Source organism: Cervus elaphus, chromosome 20, assembly GCF_910594005.1.
Source record: "Cervus elaphus chromosome 20, mCerEla1.1, whole genome shotgun sequence".
Classification (NCBI taxonomy): Eukaryota; Metazoa; Chordata; class Mammalia; order Artiodactyla; family Cervidae; genus Cervus; species Cervus elaphus.
In genome coordinates, this window is record NC_057834.1 from 140,220,504 (window position 1) to 140,238,158 (window position 17,655).

Below are 17,655 nucleotides of genomic sequence, written 5' to 3' on the forward strand. Positions count from 1 at the left end.
CAGTCTTGAGTGTTCATTGGAAGGACTAATGCTGAAGCTGAAACTCCAATACTTTGGTCACCTGATGCAAAGAACCAACTCACTAGAAAAGACTCTGAAGTTGGGAAAGATTGAAGGCAGGAGAAGGGGACAGCAGAGGATGAGATGGTTGGATGGCATCACATACTCTATGGACATTAGTTTGAGCAAACTCTGGGAGATTGTGAAGGACAGGGAAGCCTGGCATGCTGCAGTCCATGGGGTCACAAAGAATTGGACATGACTTAGTGACTGAACAACAACAAAGATAACAGTGACTGCTAGAAGTTTATTTCTGTCTTAAAGAAGAAATCCGGGGGTAGGTGATCCTGAAGTGGTATCAGGACTCCAACTGCCCTCAAGGATCCAGGGTCTCTCCTTGCTGCTTCCTCAGCAGTGGCTTCTGTCTGCAAGGTCAGCTTGTCTGCAGGAGTGCCAACCATCACGTCATCATCTCTGCATTGGTGAGCAGAGAAGGTGAAAGTGGAATGGGAAACGTAGGACTTTCGCCGGTTACCTGGTCCAGTATGGAACCTTCCCTCAGGCACATCCCAATACTCTCCTGCTCTATCTCACTCCCACACTTAGCTGCTTGCCTGCAGATGAGGTTGCCCCCTTGGCTTCTGGGCGCAAGCCCCTCCCCACCCTGCCTGACCAGTGGTGGTTCCGTCCTTGAGCCCGGCCACCTGTCGCACGGTCACCAAGCCCTGACCTGCTGTGGTGAGGTCTGCACACGGGACGGGGCACAGGTACGGGCCGCGGGCCCCTCTTCCAGGAGGCTCCGGGGTGTCCCGAATGGGCTGCCTCGGCAGGAAAGGGCGGGCTCTGGGGGCTGGGGGCATGCGGACACTTATCGGGGCCTGGCTCCTTCTGGTGCTGAGCTAAGAACTTAGAGGCATTTGTGAAGCTGTGCATTGACTGTGTTTAAGGTATTTTAACATAAAGGTGACTTTCTAGCCAATAAAAAGTTTGGAGAAAAGTAATGGGAAAATTTAGAGTGATATATGTCCAGTAAAGTTCCTCACGGCTTTGCTCACGATGGCAGACTTGGCACCGGGTTCAAGGATGGAGGCCGGGTAGGCGGACTGCACCCCAGCTGCAGACTGGGCGACATCAGACATTCAGAAGCACGCGTACTGCTGTGTGCTGGGTGAGAGGAGCAGGCCCGCAGGCGAGGTGCTCGGTGGGATTCCCTGCAGGCACCAGAGACGTGCGGACATCAGCCCCGCAGCGGGGATGGAGGGTGACTTTTATCATCGTCTGTGTCGTCCTTTTTATTACCTGTTTCCAATTTTTCCTAAAATGAAAACCCACTGCTTGTGTAATAAAAAATACTCAAAGGGATCAGAAAAAGAGGCCCATTTCTCATTTCTCTGAGACAAACCCGGTTGCCATGGAGAGCGGGTGGTTGTCAAGGCGGCGATTGGCTAGTGCTGGAGGCGGGTGGGTGCTCGCCTGGAGCCTGAGCCAGCGCAGCCCTCAGACCGCACTGCGGACCCAGCAACAGCATGGACGGGGCGGACGTGTGGGCCAAGACCTTGGCCCAGCTGATGGCCCAGAAGAAGCCCCAGGACACCTGGGAACTGGTCCCCCAGGAGAACCTGGCCTTGGGGCACCTGGACAGCAGTGGTTTCCAGTACCGGCTTCGGGGGCTCTCGAGGTGCGGCGGGGGGCCCCTGTGGGGTCCCAGGAGGCAGAGGGTGGGGGATGGGGTGGGGTGGCAAGGTTACCTCACCACCAGCCAGGGCCGGGTGTGGCCTGGCCCTTGAGGGAGGCAGGAGCGGGCGTGTGTCTGCCTGGCCTTGGCACCCAACAGGTGGGTGGGCGGGCCAGGAGCTCCCTGTCCCTTCCGGGCAGCGGGGGTGTTGGGGGAGCAGTGTGTCTGTTACCTGCAGTGCAGGCAGCTGAGTCCCTGCCTGCTGGGCACCTTCAGGCCAGTCGGGGGCCCTGCCCAGGGGCGGTTGGCACGGGGTGGATGGCCTTCCGCCTGTGGCAGACTTTGTTCACCGCAGCATCTCCTCGTTTCCTTGGCGGCGCTGACAGCGGGAGCAGGGTGGGTCTCTGCCCTGCCCTGCAGATGGCCTGAGCGGATGGACCGGGAGGGCTTGGGCCCAAGAGGGAGGAGGCAGTCCCGGCTGGGGCTGTGGCTGAGCGGGGGCCACGTCGGGAGCCCCGGGGACCGTGGGTCACCACGCGAACCGTGCCCTCCCTCATGAGGACAGCCAGCGTCAGACAAGTAGCCACAACCCAGACCAGCAGCGGGGTCTCCCAGGGGCCAGCTGGGAGGGGGCTGGAGGGAGAGGGGGCCGTGTGGACCCCCGCGGGCAGCTGTCCTTTGACACAGCTGCCCCTGCTCCCTAGCGTCTGAAGCGCCGGGGGTCAGGAGCGTGGTGAGAGGCTGGCTTTCCCAGGTGTCAGCAGGTGACGGCATCGGGGGCTCCTTGCCACCAATAACTGTCCCCCGGAGGAGCCGTCGCCCACGGGCTGCACGAGCACCCTAGCATTGGTTGGATTTTGGTTTTCACAGACACAGACGCGCCAGCTGGTGGGACGGTCACTAGTGCAGACCCACGTCTCCACGTCCAGCCATGACGCGCTGCTTAATTAACAAAGGAGGAAGCTCCGTCCCAAGGACACCATGCGTGTCCAGGTGCTCCCCAGCCATGCGTAGCCGGAGGCTGCAGGTGGGGGTGTGGGGGGCGGGAAGCCCACCATCAGGGGACGTTCTGGTGGATTGGCCGGGGGGTCAATCAATTGGAGAGAGGGGGATACAGGGCTTTGGCCTCTGGAGCAGCACCCTTGCGGGTGAGGGTTGGACACGCAGTCCTGGGAGTGCACTGGCCCAGGGCCACAGGGCCACCCAGCCTCCCGGCCGCCCCCTACACCCAGTTCTCCCTGCACCCCCCGTGGCCCCTCTCCTGGGGCACAGGCTCCCCCTTTCTGCAGCCCCCCCTGCCCTGCCCCCTGGGCACCACAGACGGCCCTCACTCCCACCGGGTCCCGGTGGTGTCTCCTAGGGGCGCTGAGACCCTGGGTCGCCAGGACAGAGCAGCAGCAGACGTAGCGTTGAGCCCAGAAGGGCCCAGGCAGCATGCTTGGCCACCCGGGGCGTGTTGGGGCCAAAGGATGGAAGGCCTCTGCTTGGGCGCCTCAGGCTGGGCGGCCGCAGGGGCGTGCAAGGACAGGCTGGGGGGCCTCGGGGGCGCACACGGACAGGCTGTGGGGCCGTGGGGGCACGCACGGGCTGGGGCGCGGGGGCGCGCACGGACAGGCTGTGGGGCCGCGGGGGCGCGCAGGGCAGGCGGGCCGAGCCCTCGCCTACCTGCCTCTCTCCTCCACAGGCTCCAGTGCGGCCGCTGCCAGTGGGGCTGGGCCTCGGCCCACGTGCACGTGCTCTTCCACCTGTGGTGGGACGAGGCCGGCCGGCGCGGGCTGGTCAAGATGCGGGTCTGGGGCCAGCAGTGCCGGCGGTGCCCGCCCGGAGGGGCCGAGTGCCGCGTCAGCCTGCTGAACGTGCGGCTCTTCCTGGGCAAGCTGGTGCGGTTCATCGCGCAAAAGTGCTACGCGGAGGGTCCCGGCTCCGACCAGGGCCCCGAGGTCTGCTTCGGCGAGCGCTGTGAGGCCTGCGACCTGGGGGTCTGCTTTTTCCAGCAGCCGCCTGACCCCGCCTGGGGGCCCGAGGGCAGGAGCGCCGGCAGCATCAAGGGCAGGTTCACCTTGTACTCCAGTGGCGACGAGGCTGCCCCCGCTGCCGGTAGGCAGCTGCGCACGCTGGGCCGCGGGCTGCTAGTCGACCGCCCCGGGGGCTGCACCCCCGACGCCATCGCCGTTCCCCTGTACGTGGCCGACTTCATCAGGAGCCCCATCGCCGAGGGCAGGGACTTCTGCGGCCAGGCCGAGGAGGTCATCACCATCCCCTTCTCCCTCGGGCGCAGGGCCCGGGGGCTGGCAGGTGAGCCCGCTGGCGGGAGGCACATCATCGGCAGGGGCTCCCTCTACCTGCCGGCCAGCTCCAAGGCCACGTCCAGGGGCAGACGCTTCCCGGTGAATATCAAAGCCCCCGTCTTTCACGGCAAGGGGCTCCTGCTCAGCGGCGCGAAGGCAACCACGGGCTTCATCTACAAAGGGCTCGGCTGCGTGTCTGAACCCGACGAGGGCGAGGACGGGGATGAGGACGAGGACGAGGACGCCGACTGGGGCACCCCGTCCAGCAGCACCAGGCTTGTCCCGGTTGGAGGCAGCCCGCGGCCCATGACCTACATCGTCGGCCTCATGGACAACGGGGAGGGCTCGGTCACCTTTCCCTCCTCCTTGACTGACGTGCTCCTGGAAGACGCCGACCCGTTCGACCTGGTCCACGGCTCCCTCACCTTCCCATTCATGTTCGCCTACGAGGGCCGGGCGGCGGCCTCCTCTGCCAGTGGCCCTGAAGGCAGAGGGCAGGTGGCTGGCGGCTGCGGTCCCCCTGCTGCGGGCCGTGAGCCCCTCCCGGGGACCGATGCGGGCAGCTGGGTGCCCCTGGGCGAGGGCTCCATCACCGTCCCCTTCTCTGTCTTCAGTGTTATCCAAAGCAAGAGCTCCGGGAGCAAAGCCAGGGGCCCTCAAGGCGATGGCCTGGTGCCCTGGGGCTCGTCCAAGAAGCCGAAGCAACCGGGGCCCCGGGAGGCCAGGTTCCGCCTCCCGCCCCCCGGGGACGAGGGCTTCTGCTGGGCTGAGGGCTTCTGCTTCGACCCCTATGAAGAGGTCTGGATCTGGGTCTCGCTGGCCGTTTGTGTCCTCTGGATAATGTACCTGTGCAAGTTCAGCCCTGACCGCTCCCCGTGGGTATGAAGGGTGGCGCCTCCTGTCGGTCCCCTGGGGGACCCCCTCCAGGGGTGGTGCCTGGGCGCCTGGCAAGCAGCGATCCCCCGCCCCGGCTGCCCCACCCGCCTCGCTTCCGCCCGCCTCGCTTCTGTGTTCCATCTCCGCGGTGAGTCCTGGTGTTGTGGGCGCTCACGCCGTGACCACTCCCCGAGCTGATCGTGTGTGTCCCAGGCGCTCTGAATGTGTGTTACACTCCAATAAATAAGAGTTAACAGGCAGCAGCCACACGGTCTCCCGCTGAGCTGAGGGTGTGCAGGGGAGGGCGGTGGGCACAGGGCAGCCGACCCCCGGGGCCCCGGTCCCACGGTGACCCTTTCCTGCGGTGCCACTGGATCTCTGGACGTGATGCTTGGGCCGGTTCAGCACAAGCTGAGGGTGGGGAGACCACCACCACCTCCTCAGGAAGATGAAAGCCCCTCCAGGTGTGGTTGATGAGCCCCCCCCCCACCCCAGGGCCCAGGAGCTGAGGAGGTACCTTCCCTGAGTGAGGGGAAGGGGCCCACTCAGCACCTTACCAGATTTTGTTCATGGTTCCCGGGAACATTTTCATCCACAGCGCTTTTCAAGAAGCGCCATCCGCTTGAGGTTCCTTGTGTCTACACCCTGGATTCCCATCTTAACGGCCCAGGATCCAGTTCTAAGGGGCAGGGCTGTTGGGCCGTGTGGGTCCCAGGCAGCAGGGCATGACCGCGGGCAGCTGGGCGGGGTCACCCTGTCCCTCCCCTCACACAGACTGGCCCCAGGGCCCTGGGGGGCTGCGGAATGTCTGGAGGGCCTTGGGGTCCGAGACTTGGGTCCCCGGTCGGATGGGAGGTTTGGGAAGGCCTGCCTTGTGGGGAGGGGTAGGTGGCCAGACTCTTCGCTGCAGGGCCCTCTGTCCACATGGGCCAGGGTGGATCTGGGAGATTCTGCCCTTGGGCCAATCTCCAGGTGAGGGGGAAGGTAGGGGAGGGCTCCCCACAGAGGGGCTGCCTGGATGGAGGGGAGGAGGTGGGCTTTGATGTCAGCATCCTGCCCAACGGGACCCCACATGGCACCAGAGCGCGGAAGGCTCCAGGCCACGTGGATGGCCACAAGGCACTGGACCTGAGGCTTGACACTCACACAGCTGAGCCGAGCCTGCCAGAACACTGCGGCTAGGCCCCAATAATCTCTGATACACTAACCACTGCGACAGGACACGACAGGTGAGACCTCACTCGTAGGGCTGGATCCACTCTCCCACACTCAGTGTTCTGTCTACACTGGGTGAGACCCCTCTCACAGGGCAGGATCCACCCTCCCACCCTGGGTGTTCTGTCTGCACTGGGTGAGACCCCTCTCCCAGGGCAGGATCCACCCTCCCACCCTGAGTGTTCTGTCTACACTGGGTGAGACCCCTCTGCCAGGGCAGGATCCACCTTCCCACCCTGGGTGTCCTGTCTGCACTGGGTGAGACCCCTCTCCCAGGGCAGGATCCACCCTCCCACCCTGGGTGTCCTGTCTGCACTGGGTGAGACCCCTCTCCCAGGGCAGGATCCACCCTCCCACCCTGGGTGTCCTGTCTGCACTGGGTGAGACCCCTCTCCCAGGGCAGGATCCACCCTCCCACCCTGGGTGTTCTGTCTGCACTGGGTGAGACCCCTCTCCCAGGGCAGGATCCACCCTCCCACCCTGGGTGTTCTGTCTGCACTGGTGAGATCTCCCCTAGGACAGGATGCACACACCCCCTCCCATCTGGAGGCTTGCCAGGGGCTGTGGTGCCCACAGCGGTGTGTCCTGTCTTCAGACCTGTGACCTCCCGGGGGGCAGCCCCCGCTGCAGTGCTGGTCACCACATGGTTTCCAGCTTCTAGATAAACTGAAATTGTTCCTGAGATGCAAAGCTGTCCCTGGATGGCTCAGACCGGACAGGGCAGCAGCAGACAACTTCAGGGCTGGCCACCCTCCCTGAAGATGGAAGGAGCTTCCCTCCAGGTGCCTGACTGTAGGGGCTCGAGGCCGAGTCATCCTTGGTCCTGGGGGTCTGTGGCACCTCTGGACAATCCCCTCCAGGGCAGGGGGCCCACACCAGTGCCCGGCTTCTGGGGTCTCCCAATGGTCATCCAGGCCCCCCGGCCCGCAGTGACCTGCCCGCCCCCGGCCCCGCTGGCCCCCGCTGTCGCCGCGGTCCTGGGCCCGCTGGACCCACAGTGACGCGTGTGTCTCCTGCCCTGCGGCCGCACCGGGACCTCAGCTCTGCCCTTCCCGCGGCCGCCGCCCCGGGAATGCAGAGAGGGGGTGTGGGCCCCTTATAATCCCTGGGCCTCCAGCGCCCCTCGCCCGGGGAACCGGCCAAGAGAGGTGTCCCCTCGGGTGTGACCGCGCAGGAGGACGGGAGCCGAGAGCGCGGGGACCGCAGGGCCCTCCAGCGCGGGGGGAGGGGTGGGGTGGGGGGTAGGGAGACCCAGCATCACGGAGGGCGGGGATCCAGCCCGAGTCGAGCTCCTCCGCGTCCGCGGGCTCTCCGCAGCCCGGCCGCCTCTCAAGCCCCCAGCCCGGTCCCTCCCCCAGCGCCAGCCCGGCCCCTCCTCCAGCGCCAGCCCAGCCGCCGCGCGGTTCTGGTTGCCCTCGTGTGGCCGCTGGTGGGAAGTGCAGCCCTGGGAAGGTACTTCAGTCGCTCAGTCGTGTCCTACTGTGCGACCCCATGGACTGCAGCACGCCAGGCCTCCCTGTCCATCGCCAACTCCTGGAGTTTACTCAAACTCACGTCCATTGAGTCGGTGATGCCATCCAACCATCTCATCCTCTGTCGTCCCCTTCTCCTCCTGCCCTCAATCTTTCCCAGCATCAGGGTCTTTTCAAATGAGTCAACTCTTCGCATCAGGTGGCCAAAGTATTGGAGTTTCAGCTTCAGCATGAGTCCTTCCAATGCATAGTCAGGACTGATTTCCTTTAGGGTGGACTGGTTAGATCTCCTTGCAGTCCAAGGGACTCTCAAGAGTCTTCAGCACCACAGTTCAAAAGCATTAATTCTTTGTGCTCAGCTTTCTTTATGGTGTAACTCACATCCATACATGACTACTGGAAAAACCATAGACTTGACTAGACACACCTTTTTTTGGCAAAATAATGTCTCTGCTTTTTAATATGCTGTCTAGGTTGGTCATAGCTTTTCTTCTAAGGAGCAAGGGTCTTTCAATTTCATGGCTGCAGTCACCATTTGTAGTGATTTAGGAGCCCAAGAAAATAAAATCTGTCAACTGTTACCATTTCCCCCCTTCTATTTGCCATGAAGTGATGGGACCAGATGCCATGATCTTAGTTTTTTGAATGTTGAATTTTAAGCCAGCTTTTTCATTCTCTTCTTTCAACCTCATCAAGGTGAGTTCCTTTAATCCTCTTCACTTTCTTCCATTGGAGTGGTGTCATCTGCTTATCTGAGGTTATTGATATTTCTCCTGGCAATCTTGATTCCAACTTGTGCTTCATCCAGCCTGGCATTTTGCATGATGTACTCTGCATATAAGTTAAATTAGCAGGGTGAAAATATACAGCCTTAATGTACTCTTTTCCCTATTTGGAACCAGTCTGTTGTTCCAGGTCCAGTTCTATAGATTTCTCAGGAGACTAGTAATGTGGTCTGGGATTCCCATCTCTTTAAGAATATTCCACAGTTTGTTGTGATGCACACAGTCAAAGGCTTTAGTGTAGTCAATGAAGCAGAAATAGATGTTTTTCTGGAACTCTCTTGCTTTCTCTATGATCCAACAGATGTTGGCAATTTGATCTCGGGTTCCTCTGCCTTTTCTAAACCCAGTTTGTACATCTAGAAGTTCTCAGTTCACATACTGCTGAAGCCTAGATTGAAGGGTTTTGAGCATAACCTTACTAGCATGTGAAATGAGTGCAATTGTACGGTAGTTTGAATATTGTTTGGCATTGCCCTTCTTTGGGAATGTGATGAAAACTGACCTTTTCCAGTCCTGTGGTCACTGCTGAATTTTCCCAATTTGCTGGCATATTGAGTGCAACTCTTTAACAGTATCAGCTTTTAGGATTTGAAGTAGCTCAGCTGGAGTTCCAGAAGGCACTGCTGTTACTTAACTGTACTGTTCAATTAGCAGGTTCCTTAAAACCCAACAAACTCCATTCATTGTCAGTATCACCAGCATTAATTTTCATGAATAATGTTGTTGTTGTTTAGTAACATTTGACTCTTTTGTGACCCTATGGACTGCAGCCTGCCAGGCTCCTCTGTTCTTGGGGTTCTCCCGGCAAGAATACTGGAGTGGGTCGCCATTTCCTCCTCCAAGGGATCTTCCTGACCTGCATCTCCTGCCTGGCAGGGGGATTTTTTACCATTCAACAAGGAGGTAAGCCCTCATGAATAATTAAATTTCACTTAATTACTTAATTATTCATTCATAACTGATTCAGGAACAGGAGGAGAGCTAGTGCACTATGCCCCCCAGTACTGAGGCATGAAGGCTCTCTAGTGTGAGGTCAGGACAGCCTCAGGCCGCGGACCCCAGTTAAAACCCTGGGGAGTCTGGGACTCGAATCCAGGACAGCCTGCACCCGCCGCTGTGCAGAGTGAGCCACCAGCTTGGGCCCAATCAAATATCGCAGAGTAATCAATAGCTGCTTTTGTCTAGAAAGCCTCAGAGAGGACTAAAGGCAGACACATTTTAAATGTAATTACTGTTAATTCATCCGAAGTTGGGGGACTCAAGCTGTGAACAGTTCCCTGATTTCTTGCCGTCTAGGGAGAGGCCACAGGACACAGCAAGGGGGACACAAAGCCCTCTTCTCCTCAGGCGGTGTGGGCAGGTTCGGGGGGCCACACGCAGACAGGGGGCTCGACCCGGCTGACCCTGGTTAGCTGGTGACCAGGAGTGTCTGTGCACCTCCGGAGGACGGGGTGGGGTGGAGAGTGTGGGTGGTCCTCCCACAGATGAGTGCTGGGGAGGGCGATCTGGGAGACCTCCTGTCTCAGGACCTGCCCTGCAGGCACCTGGTGGGTGGCTGGGCCCCGCCGGCCGCTGGAAGATTAGAGGACAGACTTTCTGTTTGCCCCCCGCCCCCTTAGTGTGTGCAGAGTGGCTGCATCTGCTCGCCCTCCTCAGGAGAGCCTTCCTTCCTGGGCCGGTGGGCCACGAGGACCCTGACTCACTCTAGGTGTGTAAACTCACCAACATGTGACAGGATGCGCAGCTCTGTCTCAAAAACGTATGTACGTGAGCTTTGACTTCTAACGTGGGAACCGTCCTCACAGCTTCCAGAAGGTCTGTCTCTGGGGTTATAATCCTGAGCTTGGCTAGAATGACATTTTCTCTTTCTTTCTTGGGTTAACTATGGATTAATTTTCATCGACAATTAGGAACATGTCTGTTTCACAGTCCACATGTTCTCGTCAGCCAGGCAGCCTGGCATTGCCTTCTAGAAAGTCTGACAGCTCTGGTCAGAACCGGGCTGGTGAGTGTGGGGTCCCCCTGCCACGTGACCGTGAATGGACTGGGCGGTACAGATGGCCTTTTCCAGGAAATCAAACACGTTTTCTGGTCTCTGGGGGCTGGGCTTGCTCCCGGGGCCCTCATAAGAACCACATGCTCTGTACATGCGATTTGAGCCGCTTCGTCCCTTTTCATTTTGAAAGTAACACAAACAACCCCGACTCTCGGCAACAAGGGCTCAGAACTGCTTCCACCGTCTGCTCCCGGGTGCCGCTGGGGCATCTGTTGTTTTTCTCAAGTCTCTTCTCTGGGTTATCATGCAGTATGCTTACCTCTAGATAAAACAAAATGGGATTTGGGGTGTAGCCTTGGAGATATTGGGGGTTCAGTTCCAGACACTGCGATAAAGTGAGTCACATGAATTTTGTGGTTTCCTAGTGCAAATAAAAAGTATGTGTACACCATAGTATAGTCTATTATGTCTGCAATAACATTGTGTACATACCTTAGTTAAAAACCACTTTTTTTTTGCTAAAAAATGCTAACCAGCATCTGAGCCTGCGCTGCGGGTGGAGGGTCTGGCCTTGATGTTGCTGGCTGCCAACTGATCAGGGTGGTGCTTGCTGAAGACTGGGATTTTAGAACCGGATGGCAGTCAGCGTTGCCTCCCTGACTTCTCCTTTCACCAATGCTTTCTCTGTAGCAGCGATCCTCCTTGTAACCATTGACCCACAGGAGAACTTCTTCCAAAATTGGAGTCCATCCTCTCAAATCCCTGTTGTTCTGTCTGTGGCACACGGGCAGAGTAGATTTAGCGTAATTCTTGAGCTCCCTAGGATTTTCAGGTGGTAAATAGCACTGGCTTCAACTTCATGTCACGAGCTGTATTAGCCCCTAACAAGAGTCCACCTGTCCTTTGAAGTGTGAAGCCAGGCCTTGACTTCTCCTCACTGTGAGAGTCTTAGATGGCGTCTTCCTCCAGTGGAAGGCTGTTTCAGCCACATTAAAAATCTGTCGTTCTTGTGCGGCCCTCCTGAGATCTCAGCTGGAGCTTCCAGAGAACCCGCTGCAGTCCCCACGGCTGCGCTTGCTGCCTTTCCCTTCTCTGTCATGGAGACGCTTCTTTCCTTCCACCTCGTGAACCAGTTTCTGCTGCTTCACACTTCCCTCCTGCAGTTTCCTTGCCTCAGCTCTCACAGACTGGAGGAGAGCTGGGGCCTTCTCTCGATTAGGCTTTGGTCAAGGGTGCTGCCATCCATGAGGGTGCAAAGACTTGGCAACTGAACAGCAAGAGGGAGTGTTGCGGCTGGTCTGACCTTCGGTCCAGACCGCTGCACCTTCCTCCAGATCAGCACGGAGGCTGCTCCTGTGCTCACAGCCCGGCTACTCCTCTGATGCAGGATGCCTCACTCTCCCTGTCTCTCGGTTTTCCACGTGCCTTCCTCACTGAGCCTCTCCGTTTCTAAGTTCTAATTTAAGTGGAGAATCGTGACTCTTCCTTTCACTCAAGCACTTGGAGGTTTTTCAGGCTGGTTGATTGGCCTGGTTTCAAGATTTGTTTAGTCTCAGGGAAAAGGGAAGCCCAGGGAGCGGGAGAAATGGGGGAATGGCTGGTTGGTGGAGTCAGGGCATGCGCAGCATTTGTGGACCGAAGTCGCCTCTGATATGGATGCAGTTTGTAACAGAATTATGTTACTATTGTAAACAATTAAAATAGTGATAGCAAAGATCATGATCCCAGACCACCATGACCAATATAACAAGGATGAAACAGGTACGCATTGCAAGAATTACCGAAATGTGACATACAGACACAAAGTGAGCAGACGCTGTTGGAAAATGGCCCCGACAGACTTGCTGGGTTCAGGGTCCCCACAAACCATCACTCTGTAAAAACTGCAACGTCTGTGAAGCACAGAAGGTGAAGCCTGCCAGTTACTCTTGAGAGGACACGTCTCCTTAGCAGGTAGCCAAGTCTGCCTGCCTGGTCTCCTGGGGTTTTTCACTCCCATCCCAGCATGAGCCCCGCCTGGAGCTCCAGCTGGCTGCAGGGGACAGAGGAGGAGGGCCTGTGTGTCCTTCAAGCCCAAGTAAGCCACGGGCGAGACGCCCGAGATGCTTCCTCTAGGAGAGTAGGAGAGCGGGGAGCACACGGAGGGAAGTGGGAGCCTGGACCGCTGGTGCTGGCGCAGCCCCGGTACTCCCAGCGCCTCCTCCGTTTCTCCTCCTGTGCCCACCCTGGGTGACACTCCGGGGAGCACACCACCCTCCCGAGGGTCCCCGGGACTCAGGGATGTGTGAGCCCTGGGGGGACCGTGCATGTGGCAGGCGTGACCCGGGGGCGTCTCTGCTGGGCCAGGTCCCTCTCCTTGCCAGGTGTGTGGGGTGGGAGCTCCCTCCAAATGGGACGTGGGGCCCTGACTTTCCTGGGGCTCTGCCTGCCCTCAGGCCCCCTGTGGGGGGGTTTCCGGGGGGTTTGGGGCCTGGCTGGAAGCCACACAGCGCACATCTGGCTGCTGGAGCTCCCTCCTGTGACCTCAGTGGAGGGTCCACTGGCGCTGCCCCCACCCCCCCACCCCAGGGTCCAGGTGGGCAGACTGCCAACCCAGCTTGAGTCCACAGCTGAGCTCTTCTGCCCTGGAGGGGCCTTGGGGGCCCCAGGCAGGAGCTGGAGCTAGAGAGGTGGGCAGGTGGCAGGCGGGGAGACCCTGCGATCTCTGCGCTCTGGCCGCCGTCCCCAGAGGCGCCCCTCTTCCCCCCGACTTCCAGGGCGCTGCCTGCAGGGGCCCCCGCACCCCTGGCTCCGCCCATGCTGGCCGCAGGCCCCTGCTTGGCGAAGGAAGGCGGGGTCCGGGGAGAGCTGCGGCGGAGCCCCTGGGGGTCAGGAGCAGACACAGCTGCTGCCCCCCGTGGGGTGGACTCGGGGAGGGCCCTGCGCCCCGGAGCGCGGGCCGGCCGTGGGTCCTGCGCCGCGGGGCCACCAGGGGGCGGCCTCGGCCTGTGTAGCGCGTCTTCCGGCGCGTGGAGCCGCCGGCGGGACTTGGCGACGCCCCTCCCCTCACTGTGTCCCTGGGCCGGGGGTCGGGGCGTGGGCCGCCCCCACCGGGGCTCCGTCCCCCACTCCTGAGAGGCTGCAGTCTCTGACTGCCGGGCCCTCGGCCGTCCCGGGCACGCCTGACGGGGGTCGGGGTCGGCGGAGGCGGAGAGGCTGGGCAGCGACTGGGGGCCGCAGGCTTTGCCCACCCCGCCCGGCTTCCAGCTCCTTGCTTTGGACCCCAGCTCCCGCCCCCCAGCCCCGCGGGAACCACGCACAGCGGCCGCCAGAACTTCCCGGGTTAGGGCAGTGCCAGGCTCTTTATTTCTGCAATTTTTCTTTAGTTTTTGAAAGAAGTCTTGAGGGAGGAAACAGACAGGACAGACTCCATCTTGAAAGCAGGACTCCATCTTGGGCCCGACTCTGGACTGTGAGCTCTGTGCCCGGCGCCTACAGAAAGGACAAACCAGCTGGAAAATCAGACACCGCCCCCCCCCCCCCCCCCCCCCCCCCCCCCCCCCCCCCCCCCCCCCCCCCCGCCATGGAGGAGCCCAGGGCGCAAACCTAGACTCTCCATCACCTAAAAGAATAGCCTAATTATCTGTGTAACTGGATAGAATCATATATTCTATTACGCTTATTGGGGTATGACCACAGGCCTATTGATTACTGTCCAGTGTTAACTACTTAGGCTTAAGGCCTACGAATCACGGGTTTAAGGCCTACGAATCACAGGTTAACTTTGATTGTATCTTTTCCTTTGTTCAGGCTAGTTTCAGAGAATTTGGGGAGGTGGGTTTGAGCACGTACACTTAGGGTATATAAGGTGTTCACAATAACTGGTGGGGTCCGTGGCTGAGAGGAGACTCTGCCTTGGGCCCGCCGGTGTGACAAGCTGCACTCCTCTGTCTGCATTGTCCTTCTGAGTGAGTGTCTTTCCCGGAACAAGCGGCTACAACAGTCTCGTCCAACCAAAACACAGCGCCGCTTAACCACTGGAAGCAGTTTCATTGTCTTTATTGTGTGGCCTCTGAAACAGCTCCCAGCAAAGACGCAGAGAGGAAGGCCGTCCCTCAGCCTGCCTCCACCCCCGGGGGGCATTGGCCCCCGCGCCTTCTCATTTATCCCTGTTGGCCTTCTGGCTATACCTTGCAGGGTGATTCTGTTGGCAGTTATTCACAACATGTCTTAAGCCTCTGTCTGTTGCCATCTCACAAAAGTTAAGAGCCTCACGGCAGTGTGGCTCCAAGTCTCACATCTATAAACTCCACAAGGCAGCTCCCAGACCGGGTTCCCTGGAAGCAGATGCTGGGAAGGGGTTTGGGGGTTTGGGGGCTCAGGATTTGTTGGAGACACACCGGGAGAGGGCACGGAGATAGCAGAGTTGGGCAGGATGGGGGTCCCTGGGGCTGCCTCGGAATGGCACCCCCTCTCTCCAGAGCCATGGGCTCTTCTCTGCCTGCGTGCTCACTCCCTTTCCCCTCCGAGGCGCCTTGTTGGACAAGACCCTCAGTATTTTTTTCCAAGTGGTACCCGGGGGGTTAGGCGTTGCTCTTCCTTTATTTTGCCTTCTGTTCCATGGTGGGATGATTCCTCTGCCTTCTGGCTCTCTTGCCTTTATCTGCAGTTAAGCCCATCAGTGAAATGTTCATTTCACATGTTGTGCTGTTTCCGTGGCGACCATCGCTTGTGTCTGGCTCTGCTGGGGCCGTTCAAAGCTGCCTCCATCCACCGTCTCCTGGGAGGTGTAGAAGTGTAAGACCCTCCCGTGAGGATGAGGCTCTGCTAACAGAACCCCGTGAGGCATGAGACACCCTTGGTGGGCACCCTCTGCCAGCGCCTGCGGCCTCAGGATGACCTGGGCGGGCTCAGGCAGCCCCTCCAGCAACGCCCTGCTATTTTAGGCATCATTCTGTGAGTGTCTTTCAAAGCTGCAGCCGTGAGAAGCCCAGCCTGCACACAAGGGCTAGGAGGGATTGGAGAAGACATGGCTGCAGGTGGGGGCACTCGGGGGAGCCGGGCTGCGGCCATAGTGCAGGGGGCCTTCAGTGCGGGGCGGGCCTCAGTGCAGGAGGGGCCTCAGTGCAGGGGGGCCCTCAGTGCAGGGGGGCCTCAGTGCAGGGGGGGGCCTCAGTGCAGGGAGGCCCTCAGTGCAGGGGGGCCTCAGTGCAGGGGGGGCCTCAGTGCAGGGGGGGGGCCTAAGTGCAGGAGGGGCCTGAGTACGGGGGGGGGGCGCAGTGCAGGGGGACTTCAGTACAGGGGGCCCTCAACGCAGGGGGGGGCCTCAGTGCAGGGGAGGGCTCAGTGCGGGGGGGGGGCTCAGTGCAGGGGGCGTCTCAGTGCAGGGGGCCTTAGTGCAGGGGGGCCTTAGTGCGGGGGGGGGAGCTCAGTGCAGGGGGGGCTCAGTGCAGGGGGGGCCTCAGTGCGGGGGGACCTCAGTACAGGGGGGCCTTAGTGCGGGCGGTGGCTCAGTGCATGGGGACCTCAGTGCAGGGGGGCCTTAGTGCAGGGGGGCTCAGTGCAGGGGGGCTCAGTGCAGGGGAGTGGCTCAGTGCAGGGGGACCTCAGTGCAGGGGGGCCTAGGTGTAGGGGGGCCTCAGTGCAGGGGGGGCCTCAGTGCAGGGGAGGCTCAGTGCAGGGGGACCTCAGTACAGGGGGCCCTCAGTGCAGGGGGGGGCTCAGTGCAGGGGGCCTCAGTGCAGGGGGGGCTCAGTGCAGCGGGGGCCTCAGTGTGGGGGGACCTCAGTGCAGGGGGGCCTTAGTGCGGGGGGGGGGCTCAGTGCAGGAGGGGCTCAGTGCAGGGGGGGACTCAGTGCGGCGGGGGGGCTCAGTGCAGGGGGACCTCAGTGCAGGGGGGCCTAAGTGCAGGGGGGGCTCAGTGCAGGGGGCCCTCAGTGCAGGGGGGGGGGGCCTCAGTGCAGGGGACCTCAGTGCAGGGGGGGCTCAGTGCAGGGGGGCCTCAGTGCAGGGGGGCCTCAGTGCAGGGGGGGCCTCAGTGCAGGGGGACCTTAGTACAGGGGGCCCTCAGTGCAGGGGGGGGGCCTCAGTGCAGGGGGTGCCTCAGTGCAGGGGGGGCTCAGTGCAGGGGGTGCCTCAGTGCAGGGGGGCGCTCAGTGCAGGGGGGCCTCAGTGCAGGGGGGGCTCAGTGCAGGGGGGGCTCAGTGCAGGGGGGGGCTCAGTGCAGGGGGGGGCCCTCAGTGCAGGAGGGGGACTCAGTGCAGGGGGGCCTCAGTGCAGGGGTGGCTCAGTGCAGGGGGGGCCTCAGTGCAGGGGGGGACTCAGTGCAGGGGGGCGACTCAGTGCAGGGGGGGCTCAGTGCAGGGGGTCCTCAGTGCAGGGGGGGCCTCAGTGCAGGGGGTCCTCAGTGCAGGGGGGGCCTCAGTGCAGGGGGGGCCTCAGTGCAGGGGGAGCGACTCAGTGCAGGGGGTCCTCAGTGCAGGGAGGGCCTCAGTGCAGGGGGTCCTCAGTGCAGGGGGAGCTCAGTGCAGGAGGGGGACTCAGTGCGGGGGGGGCTCAGTGCAGGGGGTCCTCAGTGCAGGGGGGAGCTCAGTGCAGGGGGGGCCTCAGGAAAGGGAGGGCCTCAGTGCAGGGGGTCCTCAGTGCAGCGGGGAGCTCAGTGCAGGGGGGGCTCAGTGCAGGGGGGGCTCAGTGCAGGGGGGGCTCAGTGCAGGGGGGAGCTCAGTGCAGGGGGGGGCTCAGTGCAGGGGGGGCTCAGTGCAGGGGGGAGCTCAGTGCAGGGGGGGCCTCAGTGCAGGGGGTCCTCAGTGCAGGGGGTCCTCAGTGCAGGGGGGGCCTCAGTGCAGGCGGGGGGCTCAGTGCAGGGGGTCCTCAGTGCAGGGGGGTCTCAGTGCAGGGGGGCGACTCAGTGCAGGGGGTCCTCAGTGCAGGGGGGAGCTCAGTGCAGGCGGGGGGCTCAGTGCAGGGGGTCCTCAGTGCAGGGGGGGCCTCAGTGCAGGGGGGGCCTCAGTGCAGGGGTTCCTCAATACAGGGGGGGCCTCAGTGCAGGGAGGGCCTCAGTGCAGGGGGTCCTCAGTGCAGGGGGGGCCTCAGTGCAGGGGGTCCTCAGTGCAGGAGGGGGACTCAGTGCAGGGGTTCCTCAATACAGGGGGGGCCTCAGTGCAGGGAGGGCCTCAGTGCAGGGGGTCCTCAGTGCAGGGGGAGCTCAGTGCAGGAGGGGGACTCAGTGCGGGGGGGGGGCTCGGTGCAGGGGGTCCTCAGTGCAGGGGGGAGCTCAGTGCAGGGGGGGCCTCAGTGCAGGAGGGGGACTCAGTGCCAGGGGGGGCTCAGTTCAGCGGGGGCCTCAGTGCAGGCGGGGGGCTCAGTACAG

General features: G+C 61.2%; 1 protein-coding gene across 1 annotated transcript; it reads left to right on the forward strand.

Moving 5' to 3' along the window:
* Positions 1-1,522: 1,522 nt before the first annotated feature.
* Positions 1,523-5,102, forward strand: RTP5 (receptor transporter protein 5 (putative)). The gene is made up of 2 exons (XM_043877539.1): positions 1,523-1,678; positions 3,360-5,102. Exons 1-2 carry the CDS (start codon positions 1,527-1,529, stop codon positions 4,846-4,848), a joined length of 1,641 nt encoding a protein of 546 aa, XP_043733474.1. The 5' UTR covers positions 1,523-1,526; the 3' UTR covers positions 4,849-5,102.
* Positions 5,103-17,655: the final 12,553 nt, after the last annotated feature.

Coding starts and splice junctions, on each gene's coding strand:
- RTP5 (XM_043877539.1), top strand. CDS start 1,527: ATGGACGGGGCGGACGTGTGGGCCAAGACCTTGGCCCAGCTGATGGCC. Junction 1,679..3,359: donor CGGCTTCGGGGGCTCTCGAG/GTGCGGCGGGGG, acceptor TCTCCTCCACAG/GCTCCAGTGCGGCCGCTGCC.